Source organism: Phoenix dactylifera, chromosome 10, assembly GCF_051530095.1.
Source record: "Phoenix dactylifera cultivar Ajwa chromosome 10, Ajwa_hap1_PhDact_Kaust_v1.1, whole genome shotgun sequence".
NCBI lineage: Eukaryota > Viridiplantae > Streptophyta > Magnoliopsida > Arecales > Arecaceae > Phoenix > Phoenix dactylifera.
The window spans coordinates 19529529-19555753 of NC_143199.1; the positions used below are offsets into that span (position 1 = coordinate 19529529).

The following is a 26225-nucleotide window of genomic DNA, read 5'->3' on the forward strand; positions in this document are numbered from 1 at the left end:
AACTGAAATGTTTACTAAATTCACTGATATTATAAACGGCTTGAAAAGACTTGGTAGATCTTACTCTAATAGTGATCTTGTTCGGAAAATTCTTAGGTCTCTTCCTAGAGCATGGGAAGCAAAGGTCACTGCCATCCTAGAAGCCAAAGATCTCAACTCTCTCATACTGGAAGAACTGCTGGGTTCCTTAATGACTCATGAGCTTTCAATGAAACAGAACCTTGAGGAGGACGAACCCAAGAAGCACAGAACCATTGCTCTTAAGTTCACTCTACATGAAGATGAGAGCGACGATTCTGAATCTGACAACAGTGAGAAAATGGCCCTGATTACAAGAAGGTTCAGAAAATTCTTCAGAAGAAATAAAGAAAACTTCAAGAAAAGGCCTGTAATCAAAGGGGAGCAAAGCAAAGAAAATAATCATAAGGAGCAATATGTTTGCTATGAGTGCAAAAAGCCTGGACACTTCAGAACTGATTGTCCTCTATTGAAAAAGGTTCCGACAATGTTAAGGAAGAAAGCTATGCTGGCTACTTGGAGTGATAGTGATGAATCCAGCTCTGGAGAAGAAGAACAGCAACAAGAAGCTGCAAATCTGTGTCTAATGGCGCACGAAAATGAGGTATATTTGAATACTGAATATGATTTCACTTTCGATGAACTTCAAGATGCTTTTTCTGAGCTTATGATTGAATATAAAAAGCTTAGTTTAAAGAATAAGGAGCTGAAGATTAAAAACCAATCATTGGAAAAAGAAAATGCTCTGCTTCTGGATAATAAGAAGGAACTGCATGAAGAAAATCAGGAGTTAGCTGAAGAAGTTGGAAAACTGAAACCTATAGTGGATAAATTCACCCTAAGCTCTGAGAAATTAAATCTAATTCTAGAAAGTCAGAAAGCTGTTTATGATAAAGCTGGTTTAGGATATAATTCTTGGAGAAAATAGAAATCATTGAAAAACATATTTGTGAAGCCAACTTATGTTCAACCGAAATCTGCACTGTTTAAGTTAAACAAACTGAAACAAGAATACACTGCATGCAATCCTAAAAGCCAAAAACTTGTACGTAATGTTTCAATTAAAAAAATATGGGTTCCAAAGGGAACCATCATTGCTAACATCCAAGGACCCAAGAAAGCTTGGGTACCAAAGATAAAGAATTAAATTTTTATTTTGCAGGTGTGTCTAGCATCCCAAGCATCAAACAGAAAATGGTATTTGGACAGTGGGTGCGCTAGACACATGACAGGGGATGAATCCCAATTTATGTCCCTCAAAAAGAAAGATGGAGGAATGGTTACCTTTGGTGATAATGGAAAAGGCAAAATCATTGGTATTGGTAACATTCGGATTACTCCAACAACTTTTATTGAAAATGTTTTATTGGTAGATGGATTAAAACATAATTTGCTAAGCATTAGCCAATTCTGTGATAAAGGATATGTTGTGACTTTTGAATCATCTATGTGCTTAGTTTCAAGTAAGAATGACAATGGTGCAATATTTACTGGACATAGACATGGAAATGTGTATTTGGTTGATTTAGATCAAATACTCATGAAAAACATGAATTGTTTGGTAGCTATGAAAACCAAAAATAGTGAAGCTAGCTGGTTATGGCATCGAAAATTAGCTCATGCAAGCATGGACTTAATTTCAAAACTTATCCGAAAAGAACTTGTTTTCAGCTTGCCTAAATTATCATTTGAAAAAGATAAAATCTGCTCTGCATGCCAACTAGGAAAACAGACCAGAGCTTCTTTCAAATCTAAAAATGTTGTCTCCACAAATAGACCTTTAGAGCTTCTGCATATGGACTTATTTGGACCAACTAGGACTGCAAGTCTAGGTGGAAAACATTATGGCTATGTTATTGTAGATGATTTTTCTAGATACACATGGGTTCTATTTTTGGCACACAAAAATGAAGCATTTTCAGCTTTTACTAAACTGTATAAAAAGATTTTAAATGAACATGGACTGCAAACCATTGAGATTAGAAGTGATCATGGAACTGAATTTGAGAATCATGACTTTGAAAATTTCTGCACTAAAAATGGTATTGATCATAACTTTTCTGCACCAAGAACACCACAACAAAATGGAGTTGTAGAGAGAAAGAATAGAACACTTACTGAAATGGCTAGGATAATATTATGTGAAAGTAACTTACCTAAGTACTTTTGGGCTGAAGCTATAAACATAGCCTGTCATGTTCTTAACAGAGTTACTATTAGGTCTATTATAAAGAAAACTCATTATGAACTTTTGAAGAATAAGTAACCAAATCTTTCATACTTTCATATTTTTGGTTGCAATTGTTTTGTTCTAAATAATGGTAAGGACAACTTGGAAAAGTTTGATTCCAAATCAGATGAAGCTATTTTTCTTGGGTATTCTTCATCAAGCAAAGCATATAGAATATTTAACAAGAGAACTCTAGTTGTAGAAGAGTCAATACATGTTATCTTTGATGAATCTAATGACCCTTCTTCAAGGAAGAATGTAGATCTCGATGATGATGCAGAAGAACTCAACAAACAAATCAAAGAGTTAACCCTAAAGGATGTTTCTGCATCTGAAAATTCAGAATATGATGAAAGTCAAGGAGAAGAAGATCAAATGTCTAAAAATAGAACTAGTCTACTAAAAGAATAGAGGTATGCACATAGTCATCCTAGAGACTTAATAATTGGTGATCCTTCACAAGGCATTAGGACTAGATCTTCTATTAGAGATGTTTGTAATCACCTTGCATTTGTTTCTCAAATAGAACCAAAATCTTTTGAAGAAGCTGAAAAAGATAATAATTGGTTAATGGCTATGCAAGAAGAACTAAATCAATTTGAAAGAAACAATGTTTGAAATTTGGTTAGAAGGCCTGAAAATATTTCTGTAATTGGGACAAAATGGGTTTTCAGAAATAAATTAAATGAGGATGGAATTGTAATTAGAAATAAGGCTAGATTAGTTGCTAAAGGATATAATCAAGAAGAATGAATTGATTTTGATGAAACCTTTGCACCTGTAGCTAGACTTGAAGCTATTAGGCTATTACTTGCATTTGCATGCTTTATGGACTTTAAATTATTTCAGATGGATGTCAAAAGTGCATTTCTAAATGGTTTTATAACTGAAGAAGTTTATGTAGAACAGCCACCTGGATTTGAAAATCATAAACTTTCAGATTATATTTTTAAATTGAACAAAGCACTTTATAGCTTGAAGCAAGCTCCTAGAGCTTGGTATGATAGATTAAGCAACTTTTTAATAAAAAATAATTTTTCAAAAGGAAATGTTGATAAAATTCTGTTTATTAAAAAGAAAAATGCTGATATTCTGATTGTTCAAATATATGTTGATGATATTATATTTGGTGCTACTAATGAAAGTTTATGTGAAGAATTTGCTAAGCTCATGCAAAGTGAGTTCGAGATGAGTTTAATGGGTGAACTCAACTTCTTTCTTGGACTCCAAATCAAGCAAAAAAGAGATGGAATCTTCATCTGCCAAAGCAAATACACAAAGGAAATCTTAAAGAAATTTGGTACGTAGGATTCATAATCATTAGGTACTCCTATGAGCCTCTCTTGTAAATTAGAAAAAGATGAGCATGGTAAATCCTTTGATTCAAAGCTGTATAGAAGAATGATTGGATCTTTACTTTATCTTACAGCAAGTAGACCTGATATAATGCATAGTGTTTGTATGTGTGCAAGATATCAAGTAAATCCTAAAGAATCACACTTAATTGCTGTTAAAAGGATATTAAGATACTTAAAAGGAACACAACATTTAGGTTTATGGTATTCTAAGACATCTACAATTAACTTAATTGGATATTCAGATGCTGATTTTGCTGGTTGTAGATTAGACAAAAAAAGTACAAGTGAAACTTGTCAATTTCTTGGAATAAACTTAATCTCTTGGTTTAGCAGGAAGCAAAATTACGTAGCACTATCTACAGCTGAGGCTGAATATATTGCTGCAGGAAGTTGCTGTGCCCAAATCCTATGGATTAAGCAACAACTCGAGGACTATAGTATAAAGCAAAATAAAATTCTTATAAGGTGTGACAATACTAGTGCCATAAATTTGATTAAAAATCCCATACAACACTCAAGATCTAAACATATAGAAATCAGACATCATTTCAGAAGAGATCATGCTCAAAATGGGGATATAAAAATGGAATTTATAAATACTGATAAACAAATTGCAGTTATATTCACTAAACCTCTTAATGAAGAAGTCTTTTGTAAATTTAGAGGTGAATTATGCATTTGTGATCCTTTTTGATGACTGATTATGAATGATAAATTGCATATTTTAAGTGACTATTATTTGTTGAATTTTAGTTGATTTAATATATGGTTTACAATTGATTTTTAAATCATATTTAAAAAAATTTTGTCTCTTGAACTGTCTGAGGAGACGACTCATGTGAATGAGGAGTTGACTCATGTAGTAAGGGACGACTCTTAAGTTAAAAGGGTCGACTCCTAACCTACAGGAGACAACTCTTAAGTTAAAAGGGTTGACTCCTAATCCACAGGAGACAACTCATTAGTTGAATGAGTAGACTAAAGTAGAAACTATTTGAAACGGATTCTAAAAGCCCTCTCTCTCTCTCTGAAACGTTGAACCTGAAACGTTTAATACCTCTTAGAACGCCTTTTAGTCTTCAAACTATCTTTCAAGCAAAAACCTCCAAAACCCTAGAAAGCCTTTCCAAGGTCCTGATTGATCTTCCAATGGTGAGAAGAAAGCAACTTACATCCAGACCAAAGAGGAAGAATACCACTCCACACACAAAGAGGAGAACGAAGGCTAGGGCAGAGAATGAAATGAATCCACAAAGGGAAGAAACGCCACCACCTCAACCCGTTACGACCCCTCTGTCACCTCCTTCCTCAGTTTCGAAACAAGGTCCCCTCTCCATAAGGAATGTCTCTACCGGAAGAAGAGTGGATTTTGAATTTTTAGAAAAAGAAAACTTCCCATTAGGGCAGAGTTTAAAGGAGATGGGTTGGGAATATCTTTGCTCACTGAATATGCCGACCTACCCAGATTTGGTACGAGAATTCTACAATAACGCCAGATATGGACAAGGACAAATCTCGTCCAAAGTTAAAGATATCCATAGTGATTACAGAAGAGATTCTTAGAGATGCTCTTCGGATTCCAAATGATGGAGAGAATGGAGATCATTTAGAGAATAGGAACGAAGGGATAAGCACCATTCCCAACAAGAAAATCACAGAAGATTGGACTGAAATCAGTGCCAATCAACTGAATGCTGAGATGCGTCTGCTGCATCACATGATTAACAAAATGTTTTTCCTGAAGACAGAGAAATTTGATCATGTCTCAGAAAGGGATATACTAGTAATGCATCATGTAATACAAGGACTCCCACTGAATCTACCCTACCTAATGCTCAGATACATGGAAGCTCAAGGACAGAGAAAAGGAGCTTCACTTCCCTTTGGTATGGTTCTGACTTTAGTCTTCACCTATTTCAATCTGTATCTAGAAGGGGAAACCAAGAAGGAACTACTGTCTTCAGATATCTACAATGACAAATCACTGAAGAGAATGGGATTTGTCAAAAATGAGGGAAAATGGATTCATAAGGGGAAAGGAATTCAAGATGAAAGTGGTCAAGACACTCCAACACCACTTAAAGGCAAAAGAATCCCTACTCAAGCACCTCTAACAAAGCCTCCAGTCAGTCAACCTCCTCCAATCCAAAGACCATCAGATCCTCCACTCAGACTTGAGAAGTGGCAATTAAAGTTTATTGGAGATAACATCATAAAGGAACTGTTCAATTCTGGAGTCTGCTGGAATTCAGTTGTTAACCTCACTGACTTGGTAAAAGAAGTAAAATCTGAACTGCAAGGATTGAGGCAATTAGCAACTAATCAGCAGAGGAGAATTACTGAAATTGAAAAATAGTTGAGAGAACAAGAAAATTCTGTTCAAGGCTCTATACAAGAACTGAAAGAAGAACACACACAGCTTACTGGCTCTATCTTTGCACTAAACAACAAGATTGAGAAGCTGATGGAAGAGCCAAAGGAAGATCAGTCTGGACCTTCATCTTCAAAACCTTGAACCTAGATTGACCTTAGACTGAACCTAACCTGAGCTTAGACTGAAACCCATATTTTTCAAAACATAAACTTGTACTAAGCTAAGTTTCATATCTATGCGGCACACTTGTACACTGACTGATACCAATTGTATCTTTTTTATTTATCAAGTGTACTTCATTTATCAATTCCAATGAATACTTATCTTTCTTGAAATATATGTTTTCTTGGATTGTATGCTGGTCTGATACATCTATTGAGTCTAATACCCTCTCTCCTTAACACAACTGTTAATCCTTAATGATTAAGCTCACAAAAAGAGAGAAATTGAAATCATTTTTCCTTCCTTTTGTTGATGACGAAAAGGGGAAGAAAATTAAATGTGAAAAGAATTCCAATCTGAGAAATGAGAAAATGAAATGTGAAAAGAATTCAGAATTCCAATCTCTACACTAAAAATAATATATAGGGGAAGATTTAAATATACAGATATGGAATGGTCTACACTATTAATTAAAAAAACTTAAGAAAAAGAAGAAGAAAAAGGACTCCGCATAATTTAAATGTTTGTCACTGATAGGGGGAGATTTTTTTTTTCTCCTTAACTTGTTGAAATTATGCATATATCTCTGAATGTCATATTTGCTATGAACTTTATTACAAAATTCTTATAATTGTTGTGAAATTTATTGCTAAATTTTTTTATACTCAATGGTTTTGTCATCATCAAAAAGAGGAAGATTGTCAACCCTAAAGGATGAATTTTGATGATTACAAAACACTTGAGATGATGTTGTGTACTAATGATGTTGGCTTAATTGTGAAGTTTTATAAGTAAAGAAAAATTAGAAGAAATGAAGCACTGCAAAATTAAAAGTTCTTCGCAAACACTTCATTGGATATGTTCTAAAAGGAAAATGATCTTAATCTAATCCATGGAGATCAAAGATGAAGTCTAAAGTTTTCTGTCTGAAAAACTTGAGTCAACCCCTAAGCAAAAAGGACAAGTTTGAGTTGACTCTGGCATGTTCTCTTCAAGTGACACAGTCAATGAGTCGACTCTCGCAAAACATGAGTCGACCCTTGTGTAGTTCAAATTTAACAGAGAGCTTTTACCGCCTGAGAGCAAGTTTGAAGAGTCGACCCTTGTTCCAAATGAGTCGACCCCCGAAATTGAAAAGTCGACCCTTGCATTTGAAGAGTCGACCCCAGTTCAGTCTCAGCGTCAGCCAGAAAAACTAGTGCATGAGTCGACCTTGTGTTTAAAGAGGCGACTCCTGAAGAATATGAGTCGACCCTTATGGTTAAAGAGTCGACCCTTTGCAGTTATCACAGCAAGAGCCATCTCAATATCTTGAAGAGCTGACCCAGGATAAACATGAGTCGACCCCTGAGTTACATGAGTCGACCCTTGTACTGCTGGGACCACAACGGGAAGCTTGCAACAATTTTTATCTTCTTATGTAACAGAAAAGATTTCCATCAGAATGGAAAGAAAGGAATTCAAATCCTTCTGAAGAACTCGTCTATAAATTCAAGAAAACCTTAGAAAGGAAACAACAAGGAAAGAAAAAAGATTCTATCAAGAAAGAAAAGTTTCCACCAAGAAAAAGAGAAAAAAAAGCTAAACAGTTCATCATCCTCACCGGCGCTCATCTGAAACTTACTCCTGTGAGAAAATCAGTCGAAGCTTCTTATTGAATCGAGAATAGCTGCTGCTCAAGCATTGGGACATTCTTCCACAGCCAACTTCTTCATCAGCTTCAGCTTTATTTTTATTGATTCATACTATATATTCTGAAGCTTTAAGTTTTCCAGTTACAGCTTTCATTTATTTGGATTAACTGTTGCTGTAACAGTTTCATTCATTTGAAACTTGTAAAGGCTCTTCCAAGCCTTGATTGGAAGTTGCTGAATCGGAAGTATTCAGCAAGGGAAATAGTTTCTGGTTGGTTTGTCTAAAAACCAACTGAGTTGTTTGTGAGCCCGGAAAAACAAACGGTGTAAAGTTTTTGGTTGGTTTGTCTGAAAACCAACTGGGTTGTTTGTGAGCCCGAAAAACAAACGGTGATAGGTTTTCGGTTGGTTGCCTGGGAAAACCAACTGGATTTTTGATTGTGAGCCCGAAAAACAATCAGGCTGTAATCTGCTGGGTTATAGTGAAATCTCAAGCTAGGCTTGGGGAGTGGACCTAGGTGCTGGGAGTGCACCGAACCACTATAAACCTTGGTGTTTGTGTGTGTGATTTATCTCTCTTCCTCCACTGCATATTTCTGATTGCTTTCCTCATCTTATTCACTGCTTCGTTTGTGCAATCTTATTTCCGCTGCTAAATCTGCAAGTTATTAAAAGATAACAATAACTCATATTCTTCACACGTTTAATTTTAAAAGACCCAATTCACCCCCCCCCCCCTCTTGGGCTGCACCTCTGGGCAACAGATGTCAAAACCGCTTTTCTAAATGGGGATTTAGAAGAGGACGTGTATATGATACAACCTGAAGGTTTTACATCTGCAGATGAGTCTAAAGTGTGCAAGCTTCAAAGATCCATTTATGGATTAAAGCAAGCTTCACGGAGTTGGAATATACGTTTTGATAAGGTTATCAGAACATATGGCTTCATTAAGAATGAAAAAAAACCCTGCATTTATAAGTGGGTCAATGGTTCAATAATTATATTTCTAGTTTTGTATGTGGATGACATTCTATTAATTGGGAATGATGTCCCTGCATTACAAGAAATAAAGGTCTGGTTATCATCTCAATTTGCCATGAAAGATTTGGGTGAAGCATCTTACATCCGAGGGATGAAGATCTATAGAGATAGATCTAAAAGATTGCTTGGATTATCCCAATCTACGTACATTGATACTATGCTGAAGAGGTTCATCATGATTAATTCCAAGAAAGGCTATCTTCCGATGGGCCATGGAATTAACCTCTTTAAGAAGGATTGTCCGACAACTCCTCAAGAAAGAGAGAGTATGAATAGAATTCCATATGCTTCGGCAGTGGGATCTATAATGTACGCCATGACATGTACTAGACCAGATGTGGCATACTCACTAGAAGTAGTGAGTAGATACCAGTATGATCCAGGTAGCAATCACTGGAAGGTTGTAAAAACCATCCTTAAGTATTTGAGAAATACTAAGGACCAGTGGCTTGTCTACGGTGATTCTGATTCAAAACTTGAGGGATATACTGATTCCAGTTTCTAATCAGATTGAGATGATAGCAAGAGCGTGTCGGGTTATATCTTTACTCTTAAGGGTGGTGCTATCTGCTAGAAGAGTTCCAAGCAGCACACAGTGGCAGTTCTACATGCGAAGCAGAATACATCGCAGCATCTGATGCTGCCAAGGAAGCTGTATGGTTGCGTAAGTTCATCACCGAGCTCGGAGTGGCACCCTCTATTAATGGTCCAGTTACAATATTTTGTGACAACATTGGAGCCATAGCTCAAGCAAAAGAACCCAAAGCAAATCAGCGGACCACGCATATTCTGCGACGCTATCACCTAGTTCGGAAAATTATAGAACGACGTGACATTGATCTACAGAAGATTGATACAGAAGAAAATCTGGCTGACCCATTTACCAAAGTTCTCGGCATCAAAGAGTTCAACGAATACAAGTCGAAGATGGGTATTAGATACTGTGCCGATTGGCTTTAAGCTAAGTGGGAGTTGTTGGGAATTGTATCCTAAGAGGCAATCGTCGGTATGTTGATGATTGAATTTTAAAATGAATTGACAAATTAATAAAGTGTTATTTGGCATTATTCATCATTTCATTGTACATCTTCAAATGAACTCTTATATGATGAAGTCCTTAGGACTTATTTTTTGATAAAGGAGGATTTATCTTCAAGTCCTTAAACCTGTTCGTGATCAAATGATATGCTGTTACTAGGACGACAGCATTATCGAGATTAGATCGTTGTGTGACATATACGTTGGTTGTCCTCTTAACCAAGGAGTGTGGAGACACTGATATGTCACACAGGTGAAGTGTAGGAGTACATTTCACTGAACGTGACCAATTTCGGAACGCTCTACTGTCAAGAGATGTTCCGAGTGGATATGGGTGTAAGTATCCCTCAGACCTGAGATCACCACAGTGATTACAAGCAACTCACCGTACTTTGGTACCGGACTAGCAGAATTTCTAATTCTGGGACGGAAGGTTACTGGGTGCAGTCAAGTACTTGCGAAATCAGTGCGTGAGTCAAGATAGAATTGACCCCTCCTGGAAACAGGAAATAATGCTTTGTGTTCAATTTAGCAAAACCTTGGCCAGGGTAATCCTTGTGATGAGTCACAGGATTTCTAAAGTTGATCACATAGTGGATGTACTGATTGGAGAGTTGACAGAACTCTGAGGTCATCCTAGCATTAGGAGTTAAAGGGATGAATTATACAGTAACCATAGTCCAGGGTTTCAGAATATTTGCTTCGCATATATTCGGCCTATCCGGACGTCGGGTACAATTGCTAGATGGTTACATCGATTAGTGCAGGAAGTCGTTCCTGTACTACCGGCTTAGGTTCGAACCTATGAGGTCACACGCATAGAAGTTTCCTGATTGATCAAGATGGCTGATGGATGATTGAGAATCATTCAGGGATAATTTGGTCAATTTGATTGGCAAATTATCCTATAAAATAATTAAAGTAATTATTGGAGGATTACTAATAAACTCAATTTGATGGAATAAATGGACTAAGGATGAGCCAAATTAAATTGGATTCAATTTTGGATTCAATCAGGTTTTTGACCTGATTAGGGTCGACTCGAAGTAAAGAGGGGTCGACTCGAGATGGGCTGGGGTCGACTCAAGCTTGGCTGGGGTCGACTCTCTCAGAGAATCCAGAGAACAATTTCTTCTCTTTTTTCCAAGTGGGGTCGACTCAAGTTTCCTTGGGGTCGACTCGAGCAATCTGGGGTCCACTCTGCTTGGCTGGGATCGACTCTCTCAGAGAATCCAGAGAACGATTTCTTTTCTTTTTTCCAGGTAGGGTCGACTCGAGTTTTCCTTGGGGTCGACTCGAGCAAGTTGGGGTTGACTCGAGCTATGAAGGGGTCGACTCGCTGGGCATATCAGGGAAGAAGTTATCTGTCGTCTCAGCCGGGGTCGACCTGCGAAGCTATGGGGTCGACTCGGGTCGACTTTGGAGTCGACTCGAGATCGGGAAGGTCGACTCCTTCTGAAAATCCTGGAACTCGCGGACGGGCTGAATTCGAGGGATTCGATCCGGAAGTGGATTTTCAATGAAAAGTGATGGGATTTGGATCATGGGACATGTGGGAGAATGGCTAGATGATGATGAAATATCAGCACCATCCATTTCGATCCTATCTCACTCGCATGAACCATCTATTGTTTGAATTTTGAATTCAAACAAGATAAGATCTATCTTGTTACAACCAACCCCTTCATGCGCCAACAAGATACCAGATTTTTATTTAAATTTCGAATTCAAATGATCAGATGGCGTGCCTTTAAAAGGAAGAGTTCCAAGTGTCGCCAAGACCATGAAAAATGAATGAAAATTCTACTTTTCCATTTTGCTGACTTCCATCTCCTCTAAGTCCATCTCGCCATAGCTGATAGGGATCCCTGAAAAGAGCTTTTAGATCAGATCTAAGTCCTCTTTAATCCCTACAAACCATTCCTCCAAGTTCTTCCAACAAGGCAAATCAAAAGTTGATAGCGTCGGGAAGAACGATTTTCAGCAACAAGGAAGATCTTGCGCAAGCTAGCACTTCCGTGGGATCGGATCTCTCCAGAAACTTCGCGTGGATTACTCGTAGAGGCCAGACGTGTGTGGCTACGAAGCTCGAGCATCAGATCCATTACTTTCAGATTTCATAAAGGTATGAATCTAGATCCAAAGATATTTCTTATAGGTTCCAATCTCCGAGGGTTAAACCTCTTTTGGGGCTCTTCACAGAGTAATCTTTAGAGCCTATTCGATGGGCATTTAAAGATTAGTTGGGTGTTAGATTAATTGAGTTTAGAACTTAATTAATAATCTCATTTCAGATCTGAAATTAATCGTGCAATGATTTTAGCATAATCGTTTAAACGATCCCGGCATATTGATCATGAATACTTATAGTGGTACTTTGAAATTTGATTTCTTATGCATGCTAGAATTAAAATGTTTAATTCGATTTTTCCGCCGCGAATTTCAAAATTAAAAGAACTACGTGTGGCTTGATCCCCCTTGTGAAGGGGTACGTAGGCAACCCGAACAGGTACAGCCATTGATTTTGAAAAAGTTTTAAATTTCAGCAGGCTATCACTACTAGCATCATAGGGTAGCTTTCACAAATTTTTTACTTTATTACTTTTACCAATGATTTCTCACGGTACGGTTATGTCTATCTTATGAGACATAAATCTGAAGCATTTGAAAGGTTCAAAGAATTCAGATGTGAAGTAGAAAAACAGACATGGAAACTCATTAAGGTTCTTCGAGGAGGTGAATACCTTAGTGGAGAGTTTCGCGATTATCTCAAAGAAAATGGTATAGTTTCACAATGGACACCTCCTGGTATACCTCAACTCAACGAGATGTTAGAAAGGAGGAATCGGACCCTATTGGATATGGTCAGGTCCATGATGAGCTTCACTAACTTACCCTTATTCTTGTGAGGAGATGCCCTAGTTACAGCTATCTACATATTGAATAGAGTTCCCTCTAAGTCCGTTCCTACCACACCGTATGAGATATGGCATGGTAAGAAACCAAGTCTTAGTTATCTCAAAATTTGGGGATGTCCGGCCTAAGTCAAGCGACAACAGGCAGACAAGTTAGAGGCTAGGACAATTGGTGCTCGTTTCATAGGATATCTTAAAGAGTCGTTAGGGTACAATTTTTACATTCCAGAGGATCACAAAGTGTTTGTGAGCCGGCATGCCATCTTCTTGGAAAAACAGTTTATCCTTGATAGAGGCAGTGGGAGGAAAATTGAGCTCGAAGACAAAGTCTCTGAAGAGCAACGAGCAATTGAGCCTAGTAAACCTATTCACATTGAGCCAATACATGAACAACCTTATCCACTTCGTAGATCCAGTAGGATCTCCCATCCTCCTGAAAGGTACTTAGGTATGCTTACAGAGGAAGTAGAGGAAGAGTTCCTCATGGGAGAAAAGGAACATGGTGATGATCCCAAAACCTACAACGAAGCGATGTTAGACATCGACTCCGAGAGATGGATGGATGCAATGAAGTCAGAGATAGACTCCATGCATTCCAACCAAGTTTGGACCTTAGTAGATCTACCTAAAGGTATAGTACCTATTGGGTGTAAATGCATCTACAAAAGGAAAATAGATTCGGATGGCAAGGTAGAGACCTATAAAGCAAGGTTGGTGGCAAAAGGTTATAGTCAGCGCGAAGGCATTGACTATCAGGATACTTTTTCACCGGTAGCTATGCTGAAGTCCATTCGAACGTTGCTTGCTATTGCAGCTTATCATGATTATGAGATATGGCAGATGGATGTGAAAACTACATTCCTTAATGGATATCTTGAGGAAGATATCTATATGGAGCAGCCTCTGGGTTTCACTTCCAGTGATGGTGATCACAAGGTCTGCAAGCTGCAAAGATCCATTTATGGACTAAAGCAAGCATCTCGGAGTTGGAATACTCATTTCAATGATGTGATCAAATCGTTTGATTTCATCAAGAACGAAGAGGAACCATGTGTGTACAAAAAAGTCAGTAGGAGAGCTATAGTATTCCTCGTATTGTACGTGGATGATATACTCCTGATTGGGAATGATATTTCCATGCTCACATCGGTCAAATTATGGTTGTCTAAGGAGTTCTCCATGAAAGACCTAGGAGAAGCATCATATATTTTGGGGATTAAGGTCTATAGAGATAGATCTAAAAGGATGCTAGGCCTGTCACAGAAGATGTACATGAGAAAGTGCTGAAGAGGTTCAGCATGAAAAACTCTAAGAGGGGATTGTTACCTCTAAGGTATGGGATAAATCTCTCCAAGAAGATGTGCCCCAAAACATCTGAAGAGATTCAGCGCATAAGCAGGATCCCTTATGCTTCGGCAATAGGGAGCCTCATGTATGCCATGCTATGTACTCGACCTGATATAGCACATGCTGTGAGTGTTACGAGCAGATATCAGTCGAATCCAGACGAGGAGCACTGGATAACTGTGAAAAATATCCTTAAATACTTGAGAATGACTAAGGATATGTTTTTGGTCTTTGGGGGAGGCACTGAGTTAAAGGTAGAAGGATATACTGATTCAAACTTTATGACTGACCCTGATAATAGAAAGTCTACATCAGGATATGTATTCTTATGCAATGGAGGATCGGTAAATTGAAAGAGTTCCAAACAACCGATTATTGCAGATTCTACCATGGAAGCAGAGTACATTGCCACATCAGATGCTGCGAAGGAAGCGTTCTAGTACAAGAAGTTTGTCGAGGAGCTAGGTGTCATGTCATCAGATGCCATAACCCTTTTCTGCGACAACAACGGTGCCATAGCACTCGCTAAGGAGCCAAGGTCTCACCAGAAGTCCAAGCACATAGAGCGGCGATTTCATCTAATACGTGACTACCTCAAAAAGAAGTATGTAGAGGTGCAGAGAGTAGACTCCACTGACAACGTGGCGAACCCATTCACTAAGCAGCTGAGTCAGAAGAAATTAGAAGTCCATCTTAAGAAGATGGGGCTTAGATACATGTCTGATTGGCTTTAGTGCAAGTGGAAGATTGTTAGAAGTATGCGCTAGAAGCCAATGTGGCTGACAAATATTTGTAATCTGGGGCACAAATTTATAATTTGACTCTTATTAATAAATAAGATTGGGCAATTTGTTTATCATTCATGTTTGTATGTGTCCATGAATCGTCCAAGAAATTAATAGATGATGACACATATTCTCAAGGAGTTGAGAATTTGAGGCATGTGTCATTAGAGATTAATTTCTAAATGCTCCTGATCGATGGATCCATCACGAGGGACGGTGATCGATCCGCTGAGATTAATACACAGATCACTTAGTCATATGGACGAGTCTTGAGTCCACGGTAAAGAGACACTGGAGTGATTGTGCGAGTACTTGTTAAAGAACAAGGTACTGAGCGTGACCAAAGAAAGTAGTCACATGGATGTCTATCCACTCGTCAGTGACTACTTGTGCTGCAGTTGTATGATTGGTCCTTTGGCGTGCGATGCCTCAGCTATTCACTGTGAGGTTGCTGCAGTTTGACAAGCACGTGGACTTGGGCCCTAGCCATTTGGGTCCTTGTGGTGCGGATTGGCTGCAGTAGGTTCATTTTGAAATAGAGTTGCATCTAGATGGGATTTATCGACCTTGATAGATTAGGAGTGATCCTATGTGATTTATGAGACTAAGTTCGATAAATTTCTGGCCAGGTATTTTGGAGAAAGAGTTTTCCATATCTCGAAGTGGAAGTCGAATAAATTAGATATATGACAGACGATGGGGTTTGACGAGTTATCCATAACCTCCGTCATGTCGGGATCCATGATAGGGGGACTGTATCATATGCTAACTGCACCTAGAGACTCAGATATTTCATTCTGCTGGGTTGCCACCACATACTGCTAGGTGTCGCTAGGGGATTGTGAGACTCGAAGGCATTCACTTGGTGATCAGTGAACCCTAAGAGTAGAACTGAAATTGTTTCAGTCCACTGAAAAGAGTTTCAGTGATATTGAGATAGAGATCTCAATATATCTTACTACCAGACAGAATAGAACCTACGGGATCACACATATAGAGGATTTGATTAGTCAGACTATCATAATTGTGATTTAGCATCACAATAGATGTCAATTATCAATATGATTGGTGATTGAATTAACCCACTAAGTGTTAGTGAGTTAATGGAAGAAGAATTGAGTGGAATTTATTGCAATTGGATTGCAATTGGGCTGATTTAATGAGCCAAATCAAATTGAGTTCGACCCAAATTGATTTAGGTTCATGATTGGGTCAACCCTGATTAGATCAAGGTATGTGCGGTTTTTAAAGTCCACATGTTATCGTAGGATGAATATGACTTAAGTCGTATTCACACTATGTGGACTTTAAAAACCACATTGCATCGTAGGATATAAATGTCATAAGTCATATGCGAACTTTAAAGTCCACATGTCGTCGTAGGATGAAAATGACTTAAGTCGTGTTCACACTATGCGGACTTCAAAGTCCACTTGTCATGCAATGGTTGCATGGCGCCATGGATACATGGATTGAACACTTGGCATTGATCCAAAGGTTGGGTGGTTATGTAGAGTTTATCTCTTAGTCTAGATAAGCTTTTGAAAATCCTAGACCCAATCTATAAATAGGAGGCGTGTGAGAGCATTATAAGGCAATTCTTCTTTACGCCTCATCCATCTTCCTTTCTCCCTTCTCCACGGCAGCAAAAGGAGCCATTCCTCCTCTCTCACGGCAGCAAAGGAAGATCCTTCTCCCTCTCCTTCCAAGGCATTGGAAGTTTGAAGAAGGACAAAGGAAGAGAAGCTCTACGTGGCAAGGAAGAAGGAGTTCTTCCATCACGCCTCAAGCCTTCCTCTTCCTCCTTGTCCACAGCAGCAAGAGGAGTCTTCATCCTCTTCCTCCACGGCAGCAAGGCAAGGAAGATCCACGCGCAAGCTTCCTCCTTCCTCTTCCTCCATTGCGAGCAAGATTGAAGAAGAAAGGGTTCTTCTTGAAAGAAGGTATGTTGCAGATTTTCTTGCAATTTTTTGATAGTCATGGGAGGTCTTTGCAAGGAGCTAGCACTCCGATAAGACCTTATCTCAGATGATTAGATCCTCGTGTAGATACCAGTAGAGGCCGGACACGTATGCGGCTTAAACAGAAACCTAGAAAGACCATCAGGTTGCGGTGTTCTTCACCTGCAGAAATTTTGAAGATAGGATCTTCAAATTTACAACTTCTGATTTTTGTTTCAGTTTAATGATAATTAATCAACCTTCCTCAGATCCTAATCTCCCCTCCCTCATGAGTTCAAAAGTTTTTTGGATTTGGATCCAGAAAAATTCTTGAATTCTACGATTCCAAATGCGTTCATACGATGAACGACGTCTCGTGCGAAATTCCGCTGCGAATGTCGCATCGTGCGGGGCGTAACTCAACATAGACGTCTCTTATCTATGAAACATCGGAAGAAAATGAATAGTAGCAATATATACAATTTGCAATCCCAAACCATTTTTCTTGATGTAAACATTCCAGAATATACAGATTAAATCTCAAATATTTTGGACATTTTCACGCTACATATCAAACCAAAACATGATATCATACTATTAAAATGGTTAGTTTTGTTTCCATTTGATGTAAGAGTAAAATATCATAAAAATTCATGATTTCCTTTGATTTCTAGCCAATTTCAATGTCATAGATCAAGATCAACGATGTTGATTTTCATTTTGAGAGGCCCTTCGTTGATTTCCACTAGGAAAGATTTGGAGCCAATGCTCTTAGAAGCATCCAGACCTATACAATGTATGAATGTATGCCAATAAATTCTTTGGCATAGATAATTTTAATATTTACAAAAACCTCACTCACATAATGTAACATCCAGGCCAATTTGACCAACCAGAATCGTGATAAACTTCCACCCAGGCCGGACATGTGCTCTGTACGCGACGGCACTGCACCAAGACTCCCCATGCGACTCAGATTTTTTCGACAACTCCCGACTGGATTTGGAGTTCCAGGACACTGAGTCAACATAATCCCTAGGTTTTCCTCTATATTAATCTTTCCCCCTCCCCATTGATGCACCCATCACAACCAGCTACAAGCCTTTCCTCTTCCTCATTGTTTTTCTTGGAAATTTTCTCACCTGTGCCTCAACCAAACCCCTTGCCGAAGTTGAGTTATCACTCTCCCACCAAACCCCTTGCCGGAGTTGAGTTATCACTCTCCCACCTCTCTAACGCTCCTTTTTGTCCCCACCGGCTAGTCATAGCCATTGCTACCATTGGATTACACTAGAAAAAGCCACCCTGTTCCATTTTCATGCTCTATGGTCGCACGATAGAACCTCCACTGCCGGCAAGCAAGCCAAGTTGCTATGAAGCTCACAACCCCTGTTCTAGGTTGTTCCCCTATTTTCTTGTTTTCTTTTTCCTCCTGCCGGCCATCCGCCCTCACTATCAACATGTCGTCGGTCTTCTAGCCACTGCTTACCACCACCATCACTGGATCATTATCCCTCCTACTTTCTTTTCCTCTATTCTAAGAAAGAATCAGAGAGGGTTTTCCCTTTGTTTTCTATCTATTTCTCCTTCCTCTTCTCTCTCCCTCTATAGGGTCCAGTGGACCCAACAAGAGGGCCCCATACTCTTTCTATGAAGACCCCATGTTGATTCCCATAGAGGGCCTTAGACCAGCACTGCTACAACCATTCAACGCGTCAACCTCCACCTTGGCCTCTATCAAGCATCCTTAAACCCCATCATTAACAATGCTTGTCGTATCCCCTTTGAAGTGTTTGGATTCTTGCATTGTGATCAACTGGTGGAGTCACCAGGTCTAATTTGCATAGGCTACTGGACACCGTTATCCGACTAGCCATATTCTTCCTCTCTCATAATTTTTCCACTATTGACCATAATCACTTTATGACTTCTCCTAATTGTTGGTTTTGGTTATGAAGTGGAGCAATTGTCCGAACAAGAAGATGCTGAGCAAGAGAATTTACAATAGCTCTTAAATCGGGGAATAATCCAAATTTCTTAATTATTTATTTAGTCTTGAATTAAGTCGGATAGAGGAATTAGATTCAAGTGTAATTCATATATTAGATCTCTAGAAATAGGAAGCTAACAAAAACTTATTTATTTCTTATGTTAATGGTCAATTAAGGATGAGTTGGATTTATATTGATTAATTGGACTTGCTAAGTGTGGATTGGTAAATGTTGTTGTCTTTCCCCTCTATTTTTTCGGCATCATCTACCTATGTGTATATTTTAAGAAAAAGATATGAATATTTCAAAGGCTCTCAGATAGCTATGTATGAGCCCTAAAATTGAAAAAGAGGGACACCTAGAGCTAGCATCCATATGAACACAGGCCCGGCCAACGGGTACAAAGTTGGCATACAAAACATGATATTGTGTCAATTACAAACACAGACCCTGTCACGGGTATAAAGTAACCATAGCACGAATATCTGTGAACAATGCTTTAAACTATGATATGACTAAATGACAAAAAATGATTTATGATTTTCTTTGTACAATATACTTGGAACCATGCTTAAGAAATATTGATGATTTATGCATGATTGGCTTTATGTTTTGTTTTATCATACTGTACTATGAAATGCTTTATTTTTGTAATACCTGCTAGTTTCTTTAGATGATGTATTGTCATTGAAAAACTTATGATTGATCCAATAAGGTAGTATAAGGTTTACTTACTGAGCTATATAGCACACATCTATTTATTTTTCTTCTCTCTTTTTAGATGAAGAGGGACACTAGGAATGAAGGATGGTCCAAGCATATAGTTCGCGCTAGCAAGCTTGGCGATTTTGTAGCAAAATTTTAGTTCTCTAATTAATTATGAATTTGTAGTTGATGACTTTCTGAATTTTGAGGTTATGGATTTTTAGTATTTAAATTTGGATTTAGTCGCTCTAGACCAGCACTTATTTAATATTTAATGGATGATGGATTTGGATCATTTTGTTCTATTTTATTTATGATGGATTTGTGGGCTGATTACAATTGTTGGCTTCGTGTTATCATGGACTGTACCCCATGGTAGCATGGCAGTATTATATTCCAGATTTGTGGTGTGAAAGTTTCAAACCGAGGCATGAGGTTTTGGCACGGGAGCACGGAGGTACCAAATCTAAGCCACGAAGCAGGCAGGTAACTACACAGTCCAATTCAGTACGCCCCAAACTAGCCAATTCGTCATGGTTTGGCGAACGATAGTTAGAAGTTCTGATTCATTAAGTTGTAATCATAGTAGACCAATATATGGCTCAAATGTATAAAATTAAGAAAGAAGTGGATATTCACTATATGTTATAAAAGGAAAGAATTAAATTCATACTTTTCACATATGTGAAGACAAATTATAGACCATTGGATAATAAGAATAACATGATTTCTTGTCTTTTGCTCTAGAGAAAAAATTCTGTACACCAATTAAGCTTCCTTTGGATGTGTATTTAGCATAATATTCTTAACTGTTTATTGAATGCTTTATCTTTTATCTATCATTCTGCTCTTTCTTATTTGTCCTTTCTCCTTCATGGTTATCTAAAGCATAATATTGAGTTGATATCAATTCTACCACAAACTGCCATGTATATGTCGGTGTCAAGAGGACAGAGAAATAATATTATATTTGCCACTTGCTATTCTTCTCTTTCTTCTTTATTACTATGCAATTTTACTTTCTAGTAAGACAGAGATAAATTTAGAAAAGAATGTGTTTCAAAATTGATTCCACTATCAGGAATAACTGAAGAAATATGCATATCTAGTAACAGTTCTAACCAAATGAAAATGTAATGAGGAATATGGATATCATTATCTAGAGGAATAGAACATGGAAAGAGGGAAAAAACTCACCAAGTTGATAAAGTGGAATCATAGGTCATGCTGTCTGCACTGGAGCTTGAATGACATATTAGCTCTTTCTTTGAATCGGTACTATATCAACAATGGAACACATTCAGTAGTTAATCATCTTTGTTCATCAAAAAAATTCTATATTACGTATAAAAAACCTGCTGCTTTTCAAACATATTCAGCAAAACATAACTAGTTGAAGCTAAAAACTACTTGCTAATAGTTAAGTAATACTGACTATTTCACTTGCCACTTCTTCATATTATTTCTTGTTTTTGTTTCTGTCCTGTATCAACAACAGCAGTAGATAATTTGGACTTAGTAATATGATTTTTTTCTTGCAGTATGATATAAGAGTGGCATCAAGTTTCAGCTAATTGATGAAAACAACAGGAAAAGGAAAGGAAAAAGTCTTGATTGTGCAGGAAAAGTAAGAAAGAATGTTCTTCTCTCTTATTTGTATAATTAAATTTCTTACCGTCTCCAAAACAACATGCATGCACCATCATTGAACATGGAATTACCCTTAATTTTGTCAATATTTTAAAAATGAAAGATGGTAATCTTAGTTACATCATACCTCGAATTAGCTGTAGAATATGTACAGCCTTTTCCTGAGTTACGTGGAAGCAACTGAATAGATGTATTCTTCCTTGACTCCAAATTTTCAAGGCATTTCGGTGAAATAGAATCAAAATGAGTTTTTGGAAAGAATATACCTTCGAATTTCTTGCAAAAGAAGGAAAAATATGTCAATCATTGTAAATTAGTATGATCTAGTGTAAATGGAAAACAAGAGCACAAATATTAAAGAGACTAGTAAATAAATAAGATTGATTACAGAGATAAAATCTTGTGCCGTCATTAAGCTCATAATTTATGATAAATTATGTAAATAATTTTAAACAATACAATATTTTACATAGGAAAAGATAAAAAATTTGCATTAGTCTTCCTCCTAATTTCCAATGTCCAGAATAAAAATTTGAAGACAGGCAGAACTTTTCAGGCAAGCGTGAAAACGATCCCGTCACATTGGTAATCAAGGATCTTATCAAGGAGTTCTAATGATGGCCTTCGATAGTATGTGTCATATGGTCTGTACAATACTACTCTGAGATCCTTCTTTATTGTGTCTGCTTCTCTCCCTTAAGTCATTGGTCCAGCAGGAAGTTATAGTAGGATAATTACTCCAATCATTCAAACAGGGCCTAAATCAGAAGAGTATACAGCTAATGGTCAACCCTCATATCAGCTATTGAAACATTGTTTGGCATGAACATGTAAGGATGCTAAACCCACGTCTGCCAGGGATTGATTAAAAAAAAAAACAAGAAGAAAAGAAGAAAAAAGCCCACACATGTGATAATGACATGAAATTTAAGATATTTTTTCAGAAGAAATTCTGTTGCTGATGATTGTGATTAATTTAAGGTTAAAAAGGGAAAATATGTGGAGGTGCAAAGGCTAGGACCCAGTAGATGCCCTTTCCTTCTGTAACCCTCCTCCAAGGTAGCGAGGCATCAACATATAAAGAAAGGAGAATATAAACAAATGAATTGCTGGCTAGACCTCTAAGAACTACTCAATGGCATGCAAGGCATCCCCATTATGTAGACGAAAATGAGAGAGCTTGAGATCTGTGCATGGAAGAAAAAGTATAAGTTCTCTCCTTGCCATTCTTGGACGTACTCACAAGCAGCACATTCAAGGTTTCGCAGTGGCCTGGATGGAAGCTACATTTATTAAACAAAGCTAGGTTCAACTATTAGAGAGTTTATTGCATACTATACTTCACAAAATAGTAAAAAAAATTTACTATTTTCTTCTCCTAGTCCAGTCACTCACTTAAACAGGGAATAGTCGACTCCTATTAAAGGGTGGAATAGTTTAACCCAGCATACACCATTTAATCTAGATAATTTTGATCTTTTACTCTCAGAGCAAATTAGAGGAACTGATAGATCGTGATTTATACAGATAAGCAAGTAAAAAGCCACTTACAAAAGACTTTGGAACTAGAGTAAAGCTTCAGTTAATTCATCCATATCTTCTATTTGGTTCTTCAGCTCATCAAGGAAGCAGAAACTATATCATGTATTTACTATTTGCTCACTTCATCAGCCATAGTTAAATGGATCCTATAGTGATGGTGATTGATGAAAAAATTCTCAGCAAGTTATCCATTTGGAATTGAAATGTGCAAGCAATGTAAGTTCAAAGGAGAATGGTAAACTTTGTGATAACTACTTATGGGCTATCCAATACATCCCTTGATGGTTGAAACACCAAAAAGAAGAGAAGACAGACAATGTGCCACCCCTGAACCAATTATGACCCTTAAATCGATATAACATACGCATTTGCACCCATCTTGTCAGGTATTAAAATAGTACAAGTTCATGTGATAAACAAATAGGCAGGGACTACACATTTTGTGATGAACTCTACAAAGATAAAAATCTATGCTAACACTGTTCAGTGCATTCTTTGGCATATAGTATGCCAAACAAGCATAGAGAAACAAAAAATATATATAGAATCTGAAAAGAAGTTACCATGACAATTGTGCTACTAATGACCTCTTAATCAAATCACATTTCAGCATTCAGGCATTATCAGAGTTCACCTAAATAGAAAAATAATAATAGAGACTGTACCTTCTTCCCTATCTTATTCAGGTGTAGAGCATCAGTGATTGCATTGGCGATGGCCTCATCTTCATTTGCATTGAAGAAACATCCACGATCCCTTGCATCACAGACTAACTTCTCCCAGATAGATCCACTGTTAAGTAAGGTAGGTCCATTCCCCAGAATCCAAAGACAATATCTGCAGCATAAAAGAACAATATTCTAAGCAACAATGGCATGAGAAACTATGACAAAAATATATGTTGATTTAACAAGGTACCTTGCTCTGGTCAAAGCCACATTTGCTCGCTGAGGATTAGAAAGAAAACCAACAGAACCAGAGGCATTGGATCTCACAGTAGATAATATGATCACATCCTCCTCACTACCTTGAAACCCATCAACCGAACTGACTTTCACAGCAAAGTCTGAATTCTTCCAACAATCTTTTCCCAACATCTCTTGAATTGCAATAACTTGGGCAGTGTAAGGGCAAATGATCCCAACACTAAGTCTTTTCTTCATTCTACCACATGCTACATGGTAATTTGGAGTAGTTAGTATTCATAAAAGAGAGCTTGTTAGAAAAGAAAAATACTACTGCAGATCAATTAGCAAATTGTTGATAGAGAATCCTTTCTTTAAGGATATATATTTATGTAAGAATCTGTGAAAAACCTACAAGTTTCTAAAATGCATGATTTCATGACGCTAACTATCACACCCCAAATTCGGGACATAGCACGGCCATGGTACCGAGGGTACAGCCCACAATAATACAAAGCCAACAATCAAAATTAGCCTACAAATCCATCACAAATAAAGTATAGCAAAATGATCCAAATCCATCATCAATCAAATACATAAATAAATGCCGGTCCAATTCATCATCCATTAAATAAGTAAATAAGTACAGGTTTAGAGCGACAAAATCCAAATTTAAATACCAAAATCTATAACCTCAAAATTTAGAAAGTCATTAATTATTAATTCATTGTCAATTAAAATATTAAAATTCTTCTAAAAAATATTCAAGCTTGATAGCATGAACTCCAAGCTTGGACCCTCCTTCGTTCCTAGTGACCTTATTCGTCTGGAAAGAAAAAAATAAAAAGAGAATATGAACTACATAGCTCGTAAGTAAACCTTTTACTATCTTACCGGATCAAGCATAAGTTTGTACATGCATCAACAAATCATTTAGAGAAAATAAATGCCGTTAAAAATAGGATATTTCATAATAACAGTATAATCTTAAATCAATCATGCTCTTGCATTTGCACAAATCATGAAAATTACATAAATATGGTTCCTAGTGCATAAACAAAATCATAAATCATGCTCACTTTATAAAGTCATAAATTATTTATCATTTTTTCATATCATAATTCATAATAATTCTCTTAGACAAAATACTAGGATCACCTTATACCCGTGATAGGGCCGTAATCAATATCATGCCAACTACTATAACCCGATGGCGAGGTTGTATGCCAAGTTACTATAACTCACTGGCGAGGGTCGTATGCCAAGCTATTGTAACCCACTGATAAGGACCGTATGCCAAGCTACTTTAACCTGCTGGCAAGGTCCGTATGCCAAGCTACCGTAACCAGCTGGTGAGGGCCCTATGCCAACTACTGTAACCCGTTGGTAAGAGTTGTACATAGCTATCTAAGAACCCATTGTTATATTTTCTTAAATCATATTTTCTCAAGTCATATTTTCTTAAATCATACTTTCTTATATCATATATGAGTAAATCGCTAAAAAGCTATAAAGAGATCATAGTCCATAATTAAACATTCAATAGTAGAACATTCATGAAATTATTTTTTCATAACAAAAATAAAAATTTTCATAATTTAGAGTCCATAATTCTTTAATTCGTAAAGAAGTCATTAGCATTAGAATATTCATGGAACAAATCTTTAACAACAAATTATGATTTTCATAATGTCATATGCTTGATCCTTAATTTTAAAAAAATGAGATATCATCAATATTTAACATTATTTTCATATTTTCATATAAATCATAAACATGAAAAATATGTGAAAATTTGAAAACTAATAAGGAATATCAGGATTCCTTACATCTTCCACCTTAGACTTTCAAACTTCGCTAGGCAAACCTACTAAACCTATATATGACATCAACGACAAAATTAATTCCTATTCAATGACTTGAATAGAATTAAAATACAAGAACAAGGATGATTGGACCGAAGATGGTGTTCGGCGGCTTTAGATGGATCGGATCTAATCAACTGGAACAATGAATCATGAAACACGGACTAGATCAAGATCAAGCTTGTTCAACAAGGTTCATCAACGGTAGGGTATAGAGACACTCAATAGGATCGGGGTTATCGGTCCGGAAGGCTGCTCGAGCACCCGGACAATTCAGGGCCTCTTTTTGGGGGTCAACTCAAGTCCGTCGAAAAATCGATGGGACCCTGTGCTGGAATTCATAGGTCTGTTTAGAGAGAGAAACAAGGAAAAGAGAGAAGAAGAGAGAGAAACTAGAGAGAGGAAAAAGAGGTTGAAATTATCAAAGGTCATCCCAGAGGACATGGCCGGCGGTTAGAGGTGGTGGACAACCGATGGCAGTGGCCGGCTGGCGAAAAACCCAAGAAAAAGGGACCAAAAAAATAGGGGACCAGGGGGTTTCTCCGCTTTTTGGTCGTTGGCCGATCACTGGCGACCATGGCTCTGTTGGAAAGGGTTGTAGGAAGGTCGGGGCATTCGTTTGGAGCTCTAGCACGAAGAGGTGGCAACATTGGTGGCCAAAAAAGGCAAGAGAAATTTGACCAAAAAATAGAACGGAGTTTTCTAATCAACTTTTCGGCTGATTC

The 26225-nt window shown here is 37.5% G+C and overlaps 1 protein-coding gene across 10 annotated transcripts in view; it reads right to left on the minus strand.

The window, feature by feature from the left end:
• The window catches only part of LOC103708036 (putative ATP-dependent helicase C29A10.10c), a 72255-nt gene that overhangs the window by 36697 nt on the left and 9333 nt on the right, over positions 1 to 26225 (minus strand). For 6 of the 10 annotated variants that reach the window (XM_089925794.1, XM_089925790.1, XM_089925792.1 and 3 more), the window contains 5 exons: positions 23649 to 23904; positions 23396 to 23567; positions 21316 to 21464; positions 20974 to 21021; positions 20736 to 20816 (listed from right to left, as the gene is read on the minus strand). In XM_089925794.1, coding sequence (XP_089781920.1) covers positions 20736 to 20816; positions 20974 to 21021; positions 21316 to 21464; positions 23396 to 23567; positions 23649 to 23904 — 706 coding nt within the window. The remainder of the gene's footprint in view (positions 1 to 20735; positions 20817 to 20973; positions 21022 to 21315; positions 21465 to 23395; positions 23568 to 23648; positions 23905 to 26225) is intronic. The other 4 variants (XM_089925791.1, XM_088705485.2, XM_088705484.2 and 1 more) reach the window with 1 other exon arrangement.